Source organism: Panicum virgatum, chromosome 5K (assembly GCF_016808335.1).
Source record: "Panicum virgatum strain AP13 chromosome 5K, P.virgatum_v5, whole genome shotgun sequence".
NCBI lineage: Eukaryota > Viridiplantae > Streptophyta > Magnoliopsida > Poales > Poaceae > Panicum > Panicum virgatum.
Genome location: NC_053140.1, coordinates 35,805,689 through 35,823,447, shown reverse-complemented (window position 1 = coordinate 35,823,447; position 17,759 = coordinate 35,805,689). Strand labels below are relative to the sequence as shown.

The 17,759-nt window shown below is 48.6% G+C and overlaps 2 protein-coding genes across 2 annotated transcripts; both read left to right on the top strand.

The window, feature by feature from the left end:
• Positions 1-2,409: 2,409 nt before the first annotated feature.
• Positions 2,410-3,757, top strand: LOC120707173 (NDR1/HIN1-like protein 13). Its single transcript, XM_039991995.1, has one exon. The coding sequence runs from the start codon at positions 2,574-2,576 to the stop codon at positions 3,513-3,515; it is 942 nt and encodes a 313-aa protein (XP_039847929.1). The 5' UTR covers positions 2,410-2,573; the 3' UTR covers positions 3,516-3,757.
• A 10,438-nt stretch (positions 3,758-14,195) lies between these two features.
• Positions 14,196-17,721, top strand: LOC120709884 (glyoxylate/succinic semialdehyde reductase 2, chloroplastic-like). The gene is made up of 13 exons (XM_039995519.1): positions 14,196-14,255; positions 14,823-15,147; positions 15,262-15,352; positions 15,458-15,523; positions 15,933-16,008; positions 16,105-16,160; positions 16,270-16,354; positions 16,514-16,574; positions 16,664-16,716; positions 16,818-16,888; positions 16,968-17,040; positions 17,152-17,256; positions 17,368-17,721. Exons 1-13 carry the CDS (start codon positions 14,196-14,198, stop codon positions 17,536-17,538), a joined length of 1,293 nt encoding a protein of 430 aa, XP_039851453.1. The 3' UTR covers positions 17,539-17,721.
• Positions 17,722-17,759: the final 38 nt, after the last annotated feature.

The window sequence follows — 17,759 nt, the reverse complement described above, 5'->3', positions numbered from 1 at the left end:
ACAAGCGGCTACTCGACCGCACCCCGTATAAACCAGCTGGCTCCCCGTACACGTACACACACGTACCTACTACCTGCTGTGCGGTGGGCCCGGCCGGCCCGAAAATCATGCGGCGCGCGTATTCATGAGCCGGTACGTACAAAAGACGGCGGCAGTACACGGCCTCCGGTTTCGTTCCGGACTCGCGAATGCTTGTACGCGACCGACGGGTGCGAGCCTGGAGCTTTGGACGGACCTATACGCGCACGGCACAATCACGAATCGTGCCTACAGCTAGGGTAGTGGTGGTGGTACTGGTACCGCGCCGTCTTGTACTGTACGGACCTATACGGCTGGAGTACTGTACGCCTGCTTGTACCGGGGGTTTGGTTTAATGGCCTGACACTCTTTAATGGCGATGCTAAATCATCATTGCTAAAGCTAACGAATAGTATAGTACTCCATGACGCGCCTGGGCTCGACACGTAGCGATAGTTAATTAGCAACCGAAGCCTTTCGGGTAAGTTTCATGAGGTAAAAAAAATAACGGTGGAGTCATGAGCCTGGCTCCAAGAAGTGCCGGTTTTCAGATGATGCGGAATGGTATTTAAATGTTTCAGATGTAGTACGGGCAATTCGATGGACGTAGGATTTCATTTCCCTTTTCATCTTGAACAAGGTTTGTGCGGGGGTTTCCGTTAGCAGAAAAGGTTCAAATCATCTCGCACAATATATTATTAAATCTAACCAAAAACAACATGTCATATTCCGTCCTCTTCTCCACTAAAATGGTTTTAAATTTCCATGTTGTATCATCGTGGTGATTACGAACCTAAAACCACGGGACCTTTTTGCATCTTACTGTATCATTTTATCTTAAAATAACAGGACAATCACATCGGCGTCAATCGGACATTGCTAAAGAAAGCTTAGCTTTAGCAATATTGCTACGAGGACAATTGCTTCCAACAGAAAGCATCAAGTTTCTAATCTACTAGCCTTCAATGCTACATATAGAAGACAATAAATAGATAAATCATAAAAGACTCGCAAAATTTTTGTTAAAGGGTCACTAAAGATCCATCTTCCGGAAATGCGCAGTAAATAATGGTGTGTTTTACTTTGCTATACTCAGGGGTAGAGGTAGAATAAAAGTTCACATGGTCATGTATATCAAATGATGAGGTTATCAAGCATTATTAACAACTACAATCAGTAATTTTCATTGCTTTTTTCCAAAATTCATTGAGGTCGGCTGACCCCGCTCGGAAGCTGGCTATATGGCATTCGCAGGTTAACTATGCCGGCACCGCTTTGCTATCTCTTATGTCATCATCACATCCCTAACATGTAATGTCTTTGTTGTTATTAGATGGACATAAGTCACATAGTCTTTATATCTTCTTTTAGCATCTGTTAGCTTTAAATAGAAGCTACGCCTACAACTTCAATGCAAAGTATCCACGAAATATGTCTTAATTTAATAATTTTATTATTTAGTCGCTTTAGCAATATCGTTTGCAAGCATATTTGGCATCATATTGTTAAATATGATGTGGCCTACAAAAGTCACCAGTGTACCAATCTCTACGACACGGTAAAAAAACAACAACATAAATCTCATGATATGTTTATAGAGTTTTGTCAGAAATCTAATCATGATATGCTCCTCCGTTTACCACACTAAATCCAAACAGGATCAAGCATTCTAATATACATTCTTGAGACCGAAAAAAGAAAAGAAAACTCCCCTCCTCGGTTATCTCTTAATAAGAAGCCAAAATCACGTTTTACGTTTTTGTGTTAAACAAAAGCAAATCACACCGCCCTTTTATCCATATTGTATTTTTCAGTGTAAATTAAAAGTAGGTCGGCATCTTCAGCGCAAAGTATCCAGTACTTCTTATTTTCCTTATTTTGTCTTACATTACTTATTTTGTTGCCGTACCATCGTTTTTTGCAAAACTTTTTTATATTGACAATTTAGTAATAAATACGACGTGCACTATAAAGTTACCATTGTACTGATCATTGTGGCATGGTAAAAAACATCAACATAACCTACTGTATGTTGTTAAAAAAATATGTGAGAAATCCAAATGCATATTTACAAAACTGTAAGAAATCTAATCTTAGCATAACTAATAGCATCTACTCCTTGATTGTTACACTAAATCTAAACAAGTCCAAGCATATTTCTCCCCGCACACGCTCAAGACTTCTCCCCACACACGCTCAAGACAAAAAGATAACCGGAAAACCAACAAAACAAAACCCCCCCGAAAAACCGTCACTTCCTCGCTCATCTACGAGGAGGCCGAAATCCAGGGTGACCCGTAGCAACAGCAGGGGATGGGTGAAAGAAAAGAAAAGGAAGGGAAAAGAAGGAAGCACACAGAAATATATACAGTGTATATATAAATGGCCACAGTTATTACGCTCCTCCTCTTCTCCGCGTTTTCCACCTCAGTCCTAGCTAGCAGCTCCTTGACTCCTCATCCCCTTTCTGGGCTTGTGCTCCATCTCCATCCCTTCCCCCCAGCAGCAGCGGCAGCCAAGAAGCGAGGCCGCCGCGAGGGCCGGAGGCTGAAGCAATGGGCGACCGCGCGTACGCGCCGGCCTCGAAGCCGGTCCCCGTGCGGGCCACCAACGGCACGGCGAACGGCGGCGCCGGGGGGCCGCCCCGGCCCGCGCCGCCGTCCATGCTGCCCGGCGGCCGCGTTCCTCCCCCGCCGATGTACCGGCCGAAGCCCGCGCAGTCGCGGCCCCCTCCCCGGCCCCCCCGTCGGAGCGCGCGCGGGTGGTGCTGCGCGTGCTGCCTGTGGCTGACGCTGGTGCTGGTGGGCCTGGTGCTCCTGGGCGCCATCGCCGCGGGGGTGTTCTACGTGGTGTACCGCCCGCAGCCACCCAGCTTCGCGGTGACCTCACTGCGGCTGGCAGCGCTGAACGTGTCCGACTCCGACGCGCTCACCTCCCGCATCGACTTCACGGTGACGGCGCGCAACCCCAACGAGAAGATCGCGTTCGCGTACGGCGACATGGCGGCGTCCTTCACCGCGGACGGCGCGCCCCTCGGCGACGGCGTGGTCCCGGGGTTCCTGCACGCGCCGGGGAACACGACCGTCATCCGCGGCGCCGCCTCCGCCGCCGCGGCCACCATCGACCCCGTGCAGGCGGCCGCCCTCAGATCCAGAAAGTCCCACGCCATGTCCGCGGAGATGGACGCCAAGGTGGGGTTCCAGATCGGGCGGTTCAAGTCGAAGCGCATCAGCGTCCGCGTCCTCTGCGCGGGCTTCTCCGCGGGGCTCGCCAAGCCAGCCCCGCCGCCCGCGCCCGCTCCGGCGCCGGACGCGGAGCCCACCGTCGTCGTCGCCGCCGCGCCGGCGCCGGCCCGCGGGCGCGGCCGCAGCCGCGGGCGTTCCCCGCGGTCGGTCGTCCGGACGTCGTCCTCTTCCTCCAGTTCCGGCGGCGGGAAGATGACGCCGACGGACGCAAAGTGTAAGGTCCGCATCAAGATCTGGATTTGGTCGTTTTGATGGATTCGGGGCCCGGGGTAGAAAGAAAAATTTTCGTTTCAACTCTCTTTTTTTTTCTTGCTTCTTCTCTCTTGATTTATTGGAGTATAGTCTATATGGTTTCCATTTCTCCTTCTCCCCTTATTGCTTTCCTTCGCATCCTACTAAATTGTTGCCGGTTTGGTTCGTCGTTCGTAATTTCCCATCCTGCTTAGATCCATATCCAAGCAAGCAAGTTCAATTCGGTCCTCTTTCTTCTGCAATTCAGAGACTGCTAATTACCCCCCCCCCCTGCATACAGCAGAGGACTACTAGTCCACGCCACACTCCAGTGACAGTAAAGCCAGCAGCAGGATGAGGAATCTAGCGATAATTAATCCCAGCCACTGACGGTAATTAGTGCTGATCTGAGTAGTGGCGTGTGCTGCTCGAGCTTGGGCGTGCGATTTGGCTTTGCTTGGCTGGGCGTCCACCCAAATCCGCCCGCGCGCGTGTCGGTGGCGTCACCCTTGGTCGGTTTCCAGCTAATGCTAGGCTAGATTTCTTGGTCGCCCTCTCCTCTCTCTTCTGATGGGGGTGGCGTGGGGGACGGACGGGCGGGTCGCTTTCCGTCGGCCGGGGGGCGCGCCTGACTGAGCTGGAGGAGGCTGACGCGCGGGACCGCGACGGACGGGGTCCCACGTGGAGGCGGGGCGGGGCGCCCCCGGGTGCGGAAAGGGGCGCGCGTCCGCGTGGCGAGGGATAGGACGTGTGTCGGGGAGCGGTGGTGGTGGTGGGAGTGGCCGCAGCCGCAGCCGCAGGAGAGAGAGAAAGCGACGTCACCACTCCCTCGCTAGCTGCAGTGATGCTAGTGGCAGAACAATTTCTAGTAGACGGGAGCGCGGGGCAGAACAGTAAAAACGGGGGTTGATTTCGGGCGCGCGGCGCGGACGGGGAGGGATTTTAATGGCGGTAGTGGTTGGGGTTGGGGGTATAGGAGTATGGGCGGCGCTGGAAATTGCTGGGCGCACATGGTGTAACGGTAATGTCATCTGTGCCTACGGGCGTGAGGCCGGCTGAATTTTGGAGGGGGTCTTTCTGTTGTGCTTGTGCAGCAACAAATGGGATACTCTGAATTCCTGAGCGAGCGGATCTGACATCGCGCGAGTTCTAGTGGAAATTCAGCCAGCGTCATGGTAACGGGGGCTGGTGGTGAGTATAGTGTGCTCTGTCCGTCTAAAAAAGCAAATTATCTTAGGATTTTATGATAAATTAATAAAAAGTTAAAATGATTATGTTTGTCTCATATTTGGTTTTAATTGGTTTTATGCACATGTACTATTGATGATTTACTTTTTTGGATAAATTTTGAATTCTAGAATGATTTTTTTCTACGGAGGGAGCACGTATTGCGCTATCTAAATTCACATTCTCTGAATTCTGAAGATTTGACCGTAAGGCGCGCTCTGAACTTCTCCATTGGCGGGTTAATAAATCGTTCCCTGCCCTTCTTGCTTTTGTCGCTGCCGCCGGGGATACCTATCTTCTTGTTGCAAACTATAAAAATTTCAATTTGAACTATCAAATTAACATCCAAGAGGAGTAGCCCAGAGAGGTGGGAGGCGAAATTTGTAAAAGTATGATTACCCAATTCAAAGGTGGATTCAGATTGTAAAATTACTCAATTTACTATGCCCCTTAGATGTTGATTTAATGACTCAGATTAAAATTTTCAAAGTTTACACGGAGAAATTGGTTTACAACTGATATGTTTTCTAGTCAGCCAGTTTATTCTGCGCGCCTTGTTACCGGTCGATCGGTCATCTTCTCTGACTGAAGAGCACGGCGTGTCAACGAAAACCGTGAGGATGGCAGTGTAGATGACACGGACGCGACTGAAGAGCACGGCGTGTCGACGAAAACCGTGAGTATGCAGTGCAGATGACAGTATGACACGGAGGCGAGCGAGCAAGGTGGTTTGTGGCCTGCTCTGCTGTAATAATAATAATAATAATAATAATAATAATAATAATAATAATAATAATAATAATAATAACAACGACGACGACGAAACTCCTGAGCCCATCAGGACACGAGATTTCCCGGAGGTCGGTAAATGGCAGTCTTTGGCCGCGGACGATGGTCGACATGCATGCGTGGCCATTCCCGCAAAAAATAAGAGAGAAGAAAATCGATTTCTGCTCCATCATGTATCATGATTAGGGGCACCCTAATCAGGGGATCAAAATCGCTCTAAAAATGCAAACACGTAATGAGCAACCGGGCTCATGAAGGCTCGCAGCCTCCTTCCAATCTAGAAGAAAGAAAAGGACTCAAAGAAATCCAGCACGCGGCCCACGTACGTAGTGCGGTCCGTCCGCACCCCTCTCGGGGCCACGGGGTGATCTCCGCCTCGCTCGAGGGCTCTCCGCCGAAGCCCTCGACCGCGCCCCGCACCTCCGCCTCGCTCGAGGGTAGCGAGCCTGCCCTCGAGAAAACGGACCGTCTACGCCCTAAGGAGCTGAGCAGCCGGACCCCTGGGGACCGACTCCATCTCACCGGACCAACGGTCCCGGACCCGTTTTCCGCTCGGGGACGGGTCCGGTGTCACCACGTGTCCCAGAGATGGAAATGCCCAGCACCTGTGGCCGAGGACCCGGACCCCCGCAGATGGGTCCGGGACCCCACGTACCTATCCGGACCCCGTGAGCTCTCGGCTCAGCTAGCTGCTCGGGAGGGGTCCGGAGCCATCACGTGTAGGGCTGGGCATTCGGTTAGTGCGGTTAAATCGGTTCGGTTAATTCGGTTTTGAAATATTTCGGTTATGACAAACTCTTAACCGAAATTGTAGCTAGAAATTTTTTAACCGCGTAAATTCGGTTGCGGTTAAATCGGTTCGGTTTTGCGGTTAACCGTAATGTATACAATACATAAATAACAAGCAAATTAGAATGAAATTATGACATCAACTACAAGCTATTGGCCACTAAAATAAGCTTAGAAAGCTAGAAAAACAATTAATGTAGCCTCACTTAGATATCTTAATTATGAAAACCAAGAATTCTTGATATCTCACATGATTATACATATATTTAAGACATAAGATAAATACATATTACACTCAACTTGTTAAATCGGTTAATTCGGTTAAATCGGTTAGTGGCACATCAAAACCGAAATAATATGCGGTTAAAGAATATCTCAAAAAATTTAACCGCAAAATTAACCGTTAACCGAATTAACCGACTTTTACGGTTAAAGCGGTTCGGTTCGGTTCGGTTAATCGGTTTCGGTTATATTTTGCCCACCCCTAATCACGTGTCACGCGGACGCGGGCGCGGGCACAAAGCTTAAGATGGAAGCTCCCTCACCCACCCGTATTAAGTGCGAGTGGTTGAGGCGTGCTCTTCTGACGCTGGACAAGGCCACCCCTTGGCAGAAAGGACAAACGGCCCTTCCGCTCACCTGCCCGCCGTACGAAGTCATTAAATGCCAACCACTCCTCCACAGCGCCCGGGTCAGACGACGTCAGGCCGCCACTCCCCACAGTGGTAGTGACCGGAGTCCCATCCGCCAACTCCGGTCACTGCTCCCCGGCGCTGTGGCGGCACTGTGGGAACCTGCGACGCAGTGCAAGACGTGCTCGGCACTGCTCCAGCTACTATGCTCCCAATTCTCCGTACCTCCTTCGTACTTTCCCTTCCGCGGAACCCCAGAACGGCATGGGCACGACTCTCGGAAGCGACTCCGGTTTTGACCAGGACAAGACCCTGGCCTGCAGGACCCTCGGAACGCCGCCACGCCGCCCGCTGGAGCCGCTAGGACGCCGGCGTGATCTCCGCAAGACCAAGGACGATGCCCAGGATGACAGCCACGCCCGGCGCCATACCCTACAGTGTACTTCCCACAGTGCTCGACCACTGCACCCCCGCGATTCGGGGAAAAGACGACGACTTTCATGACCCCCTGTGCATGTACACAGTCCCTCCTTGTGTTTATAAAAGGAGGAGGCGGGCGTTCCCTTAGGGGGTCGGCCCATTCGGTAGGACACAACGCTTCGCACTACTAGGAGAACACACACGCTCCTCCGAACCCCGATATTGGCACTCGCCTCAATTAACTCCTCCTCTAGCAGAGACTTGGGAGCTTTCCTCCCTTTCTCGCCTCGCTTGTACCCTCTACTACAAACACTCCCGGTGCAAGATAGTACAGTGCTCTCGCACACCCCTTTGCTGGACGTACGGCTCCATGGCCGGAACCAGGATAAACCCGTGCGTTACTGTGTTGCCTCTTGCATCAACATCTGGGACGAAGAACACACAGCATCATCACTAGTTGAGTCCGGGCCGCCGGGTCAGGACACCGACACTCCCTCTCATAAATCTGCTGATTACCTAAAAGAAAAGAAAATCGATTTCTTAGTTTGCCTACATATCGTACCATGAGATAAGGTAACTCGGCAAAATGGGCCACTTACTATGCCCCGTTTCACTCCTAGTGGGTACCAGACACCCGGCCACACCAATTTGTAGTCCCGCGCCGCGCAACGGGCGGGGGATTACGAATCGAGCCGCATCACTGCTTCCTCCTCCTGAACTGGGACGGCTTGCGTTTCCTCTCTCCTACGCCAAGGATGAGATGGTGCGAGTCTCCTACCTATTAATACACGTGTACATGTAAGATGAGTCACCCGTGCATTTGCGTGGCTAGATATTATATAAGGTTACGTTCTTTATAATGTATTCTTACTTTGTACTTCTTAAACTTTGAGTACAAACTTTATTGTTTATGTGTAATTTTTAAATTTTAATTTATTTTGATATTTTGTAGATAAAAGTAGTATACAAAGTTATTTATTGAGGGAATGTGTAAACTCTCAAATGTTAATAAAATAGCGTGGAGTTCACATGAGATAGAGAAATGACCTTAATAACCTTATCAGTCTTATCTATTTCCCATTTGATTTGTTCTTGTCATTCATTTTACCTTAGACTATTCGCACTCGTCATATTCTAAATCCATTCTTTAAAAAGAATATTATGTTTTAGTCATTGATATTCTCTCCTGTATACTAATTTCTTCCGCACTCATCATACTCTATATATCTCATCCTATATATCAACTCTCACATAGTTTATTCGTCTACCTCCAACTATCATCTTCAATTAATGAATTTTTTGTTACCTGTCTAGGGACTAAAGTGTGAGGAAATGGATAATATGCAAACGTGATGTTGACGTAATTTGTCTAGCCATTGATATCAAGAATCCACCAGTGTACAAAATATTTATATTCTGCGATTAACGTAGTTCTGTGCCGCATGTAACGTATGGAAATGCGATCATGATGTAATTTGTCCTGTAGCCATTGATATTAACAATCTACCGGTGTACAAAATTTGTATATTCTGCCGCATATTACGTACATTGGCAGTGGTGGGTAATTCATTGGTTGCGGTTAGCTTGGCTAATAAGATAAAGGGTATTTTTGACTAATTTTATTATAATGGCAGTTGTGGGTAATATAAATTTGTCTTAGGGGTATTTTTTACTATTTTTATTATAATAGTAGTGGTGGGTAATTTAATTTTTTCTGATTTTCTCAAATTGACGTGAGAATTTCTAGACCTTGAGAGCGAATGTGGAGGCTCTATGTGACGGCCCAGGTTTTTAAATAGCCAATTCAGGGTAATTAGCACCAAATCATGCCTCATTAAATAGGAAACCTTGAATTAATGCATGTGTATGCATGAATGTTTATGTGCATGTGTGTTTATGTGTATATGAATTTTTGCACATAAAATGACAGGTCCTTTGAACCGTAGTATTCAAAGATTTAAATTATCTTTCAAATCGTAACGAATAGGTTTTAAAAATGAATTTTAAACTATTGCTCAAATGAATTTTTGTCCAAAATCAAAGTTGTAGGTTTTCAAAAGACGAACAACTTTTGTGTTCAAAGTTTTTCGAGTCACCACACAAAAATGGGAGAAACATTTGAATTTCGAAGCGTATAGGACCTTTTCACATGCACTCAAGTTTTAAATTTTATTTTTCAAACGAAGCCTCAAATGAACTTTTGCCTAAAATGAAAGTTGTAGATCTCGAAATTTTGAGCAAGTTTGGTATTTAAAAGTTTTTCATTTGAAGCCATGTAGAAGGAGAAAAATTGAATTTACAAACTGCACTTTGGAACTTCGAGTTATTTATGAGTTTGCCCTCACTCCATCTCTCTCTCCTCCCTCCCTGTTTTCACCGTGACGCCATGCCGACGCCGTTCGCCGCCGGCCACGCGCCGTGCCCTCGCTGCGCCCCGTCCCTGGCTTCTCCCGAAGCTTCTCGGCCTCTCCACGCGGCACTCCCTCCCTACGCGCACGCCGAGGACGGCCGTCGACGCGCCACGGCGACGAACACGCCGAGCCGTGCCGTGCACCACTTGCTCAGCCGCTTGCGCCCTCGCCTGGCTCTCCTCCCTTCCCTTTGCTTCGCAGACGAGCCTCCTCCCTCCCTCTCTACTCTTCTCCCTGCTCCAGGCGGCCGGCCGAGCTTCTCCGGCGTCCAGAGCCGCCATTAGCGCCGCCCCTCCATAGCCGCCGCGGAGCTCCCCCTCCGGTCTCCCTTCGCCCAAATTGAGCTCGGGAATCGCTCCACGACCTCCCCCTGCAGCTCTCCGACCCCCTCCTCGCCGCCCACAACCGCCAGAGTGCCGCCTCCGCCGGCGCAGTCCGCCGCCGAGCGCCCCTCACCGCGGACAGGCCGCCTCGGCCCATCTTCTCGCGACCCGAGACCTCCTAGAGGTGCGCCTCGACTCCCTCCTCCTTTTCCCCCACCGGCCTCTCGCCGCCGACAAGGGGAATCGCCGAATTCCGGGCATCCTTGGCTCCCCTGTTTCCAAGCCCGGCCAGGGACTCCCCCTTAAAAGAAACGAAAATTCCAGGGGCTAGTTTGCAAGATGTACATGAACTTCAAACAGCAAACTTTGAAAATTTGTATAAAATCGTAGAAAAAACAAAAAAATGAAAACTAAATTTTTTTGGAATCCTTAGATCAAAACCTACAACTTTTGTTACATCCACTTTTGCATTTGACCAATAGTTTTATCTCTATATTAAATATTAGTTTAATCCATATTTGTATGTATCTCAAGTTCTATCCATGATATTTAGTTTATTTTTGGACAGTGTGCTAAAACCTAGATGAATAGCTTATTGTCAAAATTTGAGAACATTTTGACACATCTAGCTATATGTTTCATTAGATCTTGTTTTATGCCTATGTTAAATAGAATTAAATTCACAGGGTTCTATACTAGTTTTCTTGAGCTGAAATATTTTACAACAGCCTTAAATTTGTTTCTAGATGCTATAGAAAATTTTTGGGAATTTTTAGTAATGTATAACTAGTCCTTTTGATCTATTCATGAATAAACTTTGTAAATCAAAAACCCTAGTTTCCTTCATTAGAAAAATCTCATATTTTTACTTGAGCTTGGTTTTCAAAACATGATCATGCCTGTAAAATTTTAGCCACTGAAACTAAGTAGTTTACTATGTAGATTTGTAGTTAGATAAACAACTAGAAAAAGAATATTAATTCTCATGCTTCTGTGTAGCTCTTTTAATCCTGAAAACTTTATCACAAGCTCATCTTAAGGAATCTAACCTACTGGTCAAATTTCATTACCAGCATTTACATTTCCTAGCCCGGAGAATTATTTTTGGGTAGAAATGCTTTTTCTGTACCAATATAAACGAAAAGCAACACACTCAGCTCTTTTATGAGTTAGTATAGATAAAATTTCTACTCTATATATGACTGACCAAGAAATATTAATTGACAAGTTTCCCATACCAACTCACTTTATGTTGGATTACAACTTTATCGTGAAGGAAAAATAATAAAACCTAAATCGCTAAACAACTCGGAACTTTGCATTCATACTTATGCATTATTGCATTTCATTTAGGTACGATAGATGTACTACATGAAGGATGTGATGTTGGAACCGAGCCAGAAGACGGTGAATGGTGGACACATCTAGAAGATGGACAGATGGATCCCGATGTGCACGACCGAAGAAAGATGTTCGCCGAGCGACTATTCTCTAACTAACACTGACCTAGTGTAATTTCCAGGCAAGCCCCGGAGCATGTCCTATCTATTTTAAATTTATGCAACTTATTATTGTTTCTATCTACTTGTGCATTTAAGTTTACAGGAGTTGCTTGAAACCTTAGCTGCATGATCCTAGGAACCTATGCTTGAACACTAGTATGTGTAGGTCGCTAGTTGGCTAGGCTAATGGTTTGGTAGAAGTCGAGTGATTTCCGGTCACTCGCGAGAATTATAGGAGTTAAATGTTTACTAAATGCTGCAACTATAAGGCTCACGGGCGGGGTTGTGGTACTTGTGATACCCCGTCTGTTTAGTGAAAATGGATAAGGCCGCAGTGTGTGTTAGTGGTGGTTAAGCTTTTGAACGTACTAACCACATGCCGAGAAATATGGTAATCGGTAAGCTTAAGTACTGGATTGCACCGAGCCCGAAACATACTCCCCACCGTCTTTGAACGTTGTTCTCATGCGGCCACATGCGGGTGCAAGAAGGCTCACGACCCGGCGTCGTAACGTGGCGTGGATTCTTGTAGTCGAGGGCGGTGGGCCTGTTCCGTGCAGCGGGAATTGAAGGGAAAAGTCGCGTGGACGAAGCGAGACGTCGATCCCCATGTGTGTGTGTTAGGTCTGCCTGGCCAGGTTAACAAATTCGATTCGAATCGTCCGCTTCTCACGGTTTGGGACTGCTAAACCCTTTTGCCACATAGAGTAAGAAGTGAAAGATGATGATGATGAATATGGTTGGTTGGATGATAAAAGATAATTGTTTTCACCATGTATGCTATTGGATAGATGCTCACCTAGAATGGTTAATTGAACTAGAACAGTTAAAATATGAAATTAAGGATATACTCTTTACTGCTTTTCGGCAAAACAAACCCCTCAAGCCTAAAGCCTTGCATGTCTAGATAAAGAACTAAATATACCATTAGTCGGGTAAGCCTTGCTGAGTATTAGTATACTCAGCCTTGCTTGTGGCTTTGTTTTTCAGGTGGTACATCGGAGGTTACGATTGACGTCATGTACGGGCTTCATCATGACGTCTGATTTCGTCGCTAGACTATCGTTCGTTTTTCCATCAAACTTAAACTCTGTTGTACTTTTATAAATTCAAACTTGGTTTGTAACAATAATTATATTTCATACTCTGTACTGTAAAATTTGTGGAATGTTGCACGCTCTGAACTGTTTTGTCGATCCTGTTTCAAGTGGTTTAATCTGGATTTTACCCGACAGCACTGCCGGATTACTCCGTTTTAAGTGCGTGTTAACCCTGATTGTCGTTTTGATGATGGTTAGCGCACTTAAGCCGGATTAATTTAGGCGGGGCTGCCACACTCTATTTATTGGCCAAATAATAAGATAATAGATTATTATGAGCAGCATTTGTTTGTATTTATTGGCCAAATAATAAGATAATAGTTTATTATGAGCAGCATTTGTTTGTCTAAAATAAATTTTTTTTGTAATTCTTTGCAGATGGAATCTCGGCTTTCTTGTGCTTGGCAACAAAACAAAGGAAACATAATCTTGTCATTGATCAATCGGTGTAAGGGGGTCACTGACGTGCGGGTCTAACCCCACACGTCATTGATAAGTTCGGAAGTATTACAGAGGAATCCTTGTTTGGGGGTGGGGCGGGGGACCGCAAGCCCAAGGTAAGTCCAGGTGAAAGTGTTGTGGTATTAGACGGGAGGAGGGGGCTGTGATTGTTAGGTGTTCTTCCAACTTGCCAACAAAGTTGGTTCCTCTATATATACTACCATTTGTTAACCACCCTACTCGCCGGGATGTGGGGCAGTAGCATTAGACAAATCACAAATGGTATCGCTAACGTCGCCCTGCAGGGTGGATCTAGCTATCGGGTCATTCAGTAGCTAGCGGGCAGTCGTTTGCTCCGCGGCAGTATTTTTCATCATGTGCTGTGCCGACTCGCGGAGGTGACCACAGCACCGTCCAGTACACACCCCCGGCTCCCTTGCCGGCCTCTTTGCGCGGAGGACGCCTGTCGGCCTGTGCAGCGCGCGCGTCCCCCAGCCCATAGTGTCGGGTTGGGTGATCGGTCCGGCCGGCGTAGCCCACTGGGTACCGTAGCGTCGTCCTGTACGCTGTACAGCAGTGTGGGCCGTCCAGATCGATGATCTTCATCTCTCTCGCCACGTACGATCTATAGGCGAATGGCTCGTTGCGGAGGTGTGGAGGCTTCAGTTCATGCATCCTGGCGCGAGAACAAGAAGCTGCAGGCTGCAACGCAGCGCGCAGGGAATAAAACGACATGTGGCGCGCTTGCTACGTGGATCGGAGTTACTTATGTAGTGCTACAAATAAAGTGACAGGGTCGTGTCGTGCGCATGCGCATGCGCATCTTGGCAAATAAAAGCTAACGCGAAAAACCTCCATCTCTATCTCTAGACTCTAGGCATGCAGCATCGATCTCGCGGAGTTGGAATGGCACAATGTGACAATGATTTGTCTTGAGCCTCACTTCTCCCGGCTCCAAGTAAAGGCAAGTGCGCGTATGGCTCCCGACGCGCGCGCGCGCCTCACATGCATCTTGCCCGTCGTGTCGCGTTCTCTCTGGTGCGCCGCCGGAGCGCGCGAGATCAGCCATGGCGTCCTCCTCCTCCCGAACAACCGGCCCCTGCGTTTACGTGCTCCACCACTCCAGCGTACGTGTTACGTGCACATGCTCTCAGCGTACGAACACAACAGCGACTGCTGGCGGGCAGTAGCAGACAGGCGGTGCAGTCGGCCACGTGATGGGATCCATCTCGTATGCTCTCCGTCCCGTATTCTCTCGCCATCATCAAAATCATCGTCGTCAGTCGTCAGCCACACGGAGATGGATTCGACCGAGCCGCCGAGGAGCAACCAGAAGCTGCAGCGGGGGGTGACGTACTGCCACGCCACGCCCCCACGCGAGGGTACTCCTGCTAATGGGGCGGGGTTTGATGGATTTTTTTGGTGGATTTTAATACAGGTACTATTGGATGAGTGGAAACAGGTGACACTATGAAATAGGTTGGGGCGGGTTGGATTGACGACATAAACGGGTTGGGACGGGTTGGGGCGCTATGGTAGTAGATCGGCACGTAAGTCGCATATCATCTTCCATCGTGACTTCGGGTTAGGGCGGGTTGGGGCATTGGGCCGATGAGGTGGGTCGGGGCGGGTGGTAGTTAAAGACTCTTGAAATATGGGTAGGGGCGGATTTGGGGTGGGTTCAACTCCATTAGCGGCCCAGGACAAAGCTGAGCCAGCCAGCCGGGCCCGGCAAAGGGAGCAGGCTCGGCCCACCACCCGCGCGAGCCCCGAGGCGGCCGAGACGGGAATGCCAAGGGCCACCACCAACGGCCGCCGAGACACAGGCAGGCGCTGCGCACGTGGTGGGTTATCCCCTCCCGTCCGTCACATCCCGCACCAGCACCGCGGCGGCAGCCATGGCCGCGGCGGCGTTCCTCTGCGCCAGGGCGGCGGCGGCGGCGCTGCGCCCTCCCTCGCGCGGCCTGCCCCGCCGCCTCCTCGCCTCCCGCGTCGCGGCGGCCTCGGCCTCCGGGGAAGGTGGGTGCGCTGGTTCCTCTCCGGGGCTTGCCCAGGCGTCTCGTATGGGCGCGGGCAGCGTTTCCTGCGGGCTTGTTGTTCATCCGGTTGCGCTTGGCGGTATTTTTCTGGCAGGCGGTGGGGGAGTGGAGTTCCAGGGGACGGTGGGGTTCCTGGGGCTCGGGATCATGGGCGCGCCCATGGCGTCCAACCTCATCAAGGCGGGGTAATTAACCAGCGCATCCCCCACTTCGCCTTCTCGAATCGCGCCCGTAAGACCAGCTGCATCCGTAACGACTCTGTTTCCTCCAATCTCTTCTGCGTTCTGCAGCTGCGACGTTACGGTGTGGAACAGGACCAAGAGCAAGTGCGATCCCCTCCTCAGCCTCGGTGCCAAGTATGTACTACGACGAATGCAATTTCTGAAATTGGTCACACCTTGTTCCCTGATAACTGAAACTGGACCTGTGCAAACGCCCGTTGGGACAGCTACATGCAAAGCTCGAGTTGTTCTCTCCTTCGCATTTCTGCACTAGCGTTCGGCATTGTTCTTTATTTCCGTTTGGAAAAATAGATTCTGCTACACAAAATTTTGCACCCAAAAGTACCACTCCGATTCCAGGAACTTAAGACCTTTACAGCTACCATGAATTTGCTGTCGGTGGTACAAGGCTACCAGGCAGCGTCATGTTGCTATCCATGTTGACCCACAACGAAAGCAGTATCATATATTGAAACGAAAGATGCGCGCAGCGCTTTGCTTGATATATGAGGAACTGAGGATGCTGCCATGTTGCGGCCTGCAGGTACGAGCCTTCACCGGCTCAAGTTGCTTTGTCTTGCGACGTGACCTTTGCGATGCTTGCTGATCCAGAAAGCGCGGTAATATGCTTCATTTCAGAAAACAGACGTTACTGTTCTCTGTTCATGTAAATTCACACGACAAGCCCAATCATGTCTGTGATGATATGTGCATAGGCTGAGGTTGCATGCGGGGCCGGCGGAGCTGCAGAAGGGTTGGCCCCAGGGAAAGGGTAACTAATCTTCATCTAAAAAAAAAGGCATCTGAGAGCCTGCCTGGAGCATATGAAGACGCATAACTAGATAACATTATGTCTGATCTTGGTTGCCTGATGCCTGCAGGTATGTCGATGTGTCGACGGTTGATGGTGCTACATCCAAGCTGATCGCCGAACATATCACAAGTACCGGGGCATCTTTCCTTGAGGTAGTTCCTGCTCACGGGCTCCCTGCCATTGCTTATGTCCTCCTCCGATATCATCTTGTACAATAAAACTGTTCATCTTCTTTGGCTCGTTGTGTCACCAAAAGTTTAATTGCGATGCTTGTACTTTGCTCCAGCGCTAACTCGATGACTTTTCAGTAGGCTCCAGTTTCAGGCTCGAAAAAGCCGGCAGAAGATGGGCTGCTCATCTTTCTTACTGCAGGTAAACTTCTGCGTCTATGATGATAGGTAGGTCGTGGCGAAAATGCCCCTTTTTCTGTTACCTGAAACTATAAACACTGCTGCACTAAGGTGATGAATCCTTGTACAAGAGAGTGGCGCCCCTCCTTGATGTCATGGGGAAGGTTAATATCTCCTATCCGAGAAGAAGCATTTCCCTTGTCAGTTATCACATGTTTGGTCGGCAAAAATGTGCTAATTTCTTTTTTCGCTACTCCGAAAGCAGTCAAGATTTTATCTCGGAGATGTAGGCAATGGTGCTGCTATGAAACTCGTCGTTAACATGGTCATGGGAAGGTGACACAAAATCATTCACAATCTTCAGCTTTGCAATAAAATGAGTAACCCCTTAGTTGTAATTGTTCAAATACTGCAGCATGATGGTTTCCTTCTCAGAAGGGTTGCTCCTGAGTGAAAAAGTTGGCTTAGACCCGAATACTCTTGTTGAGGTAATTATCGAAAACGATACAGAAACAATCTGATGTCCACAATGCTACCGTGGTAAATAGTGAGGATCTATAGGGAAGGAATCTAATAATCTAGTACTTTGATCCTTTCAGGTTATTTCACAGGGTGCTATCAGTGCTCCCATGTTCTCCCTGAAGGGCCCATCCATGGTTAAAGCTGCATATCCTACTGCCTTTCCTCTGCAGCATCAACAAAAGGTAGCGACTATTCGCTTGTCCATGCATTCAGCAGTGACCAACAGTTTGCATATGGCCTGATCTGATCCTGACTGACTTCCTGATGATAATCAAACAAACAAATCATGACAGGATCTGAGGCTTGCGCTGGCCCTGGCGGAGTCAGTATCCCAGTCCATTCCTACTGTTGCAGCAGCTAACGAGCTGTACAAAACTGCGAAATCACTCGGCCTCGCTGACCATGACTTCTCGGCGGTTATCGAAGCGCTCAAAGCCAAAGTGCAGAGCTCGCAGCAGCAGTAGTTTGTTGAGCTCAGCTGCCAACTGCCATTGAGGCATTATTTCGTCCTTGCAAGTTGTAACAGATGACGAAGTTGAAACCTGGGGAATTCTTCAAGAGCGCTACACAAGATTTTTTTCACTGTTATACATACATTGAACGATTTTTTATATTTGTAAAATAAAGAACTTCAATTTATGGCAGTAGGCCTGCATGTGCAAGTCAGAAGCAGCACATGTACACG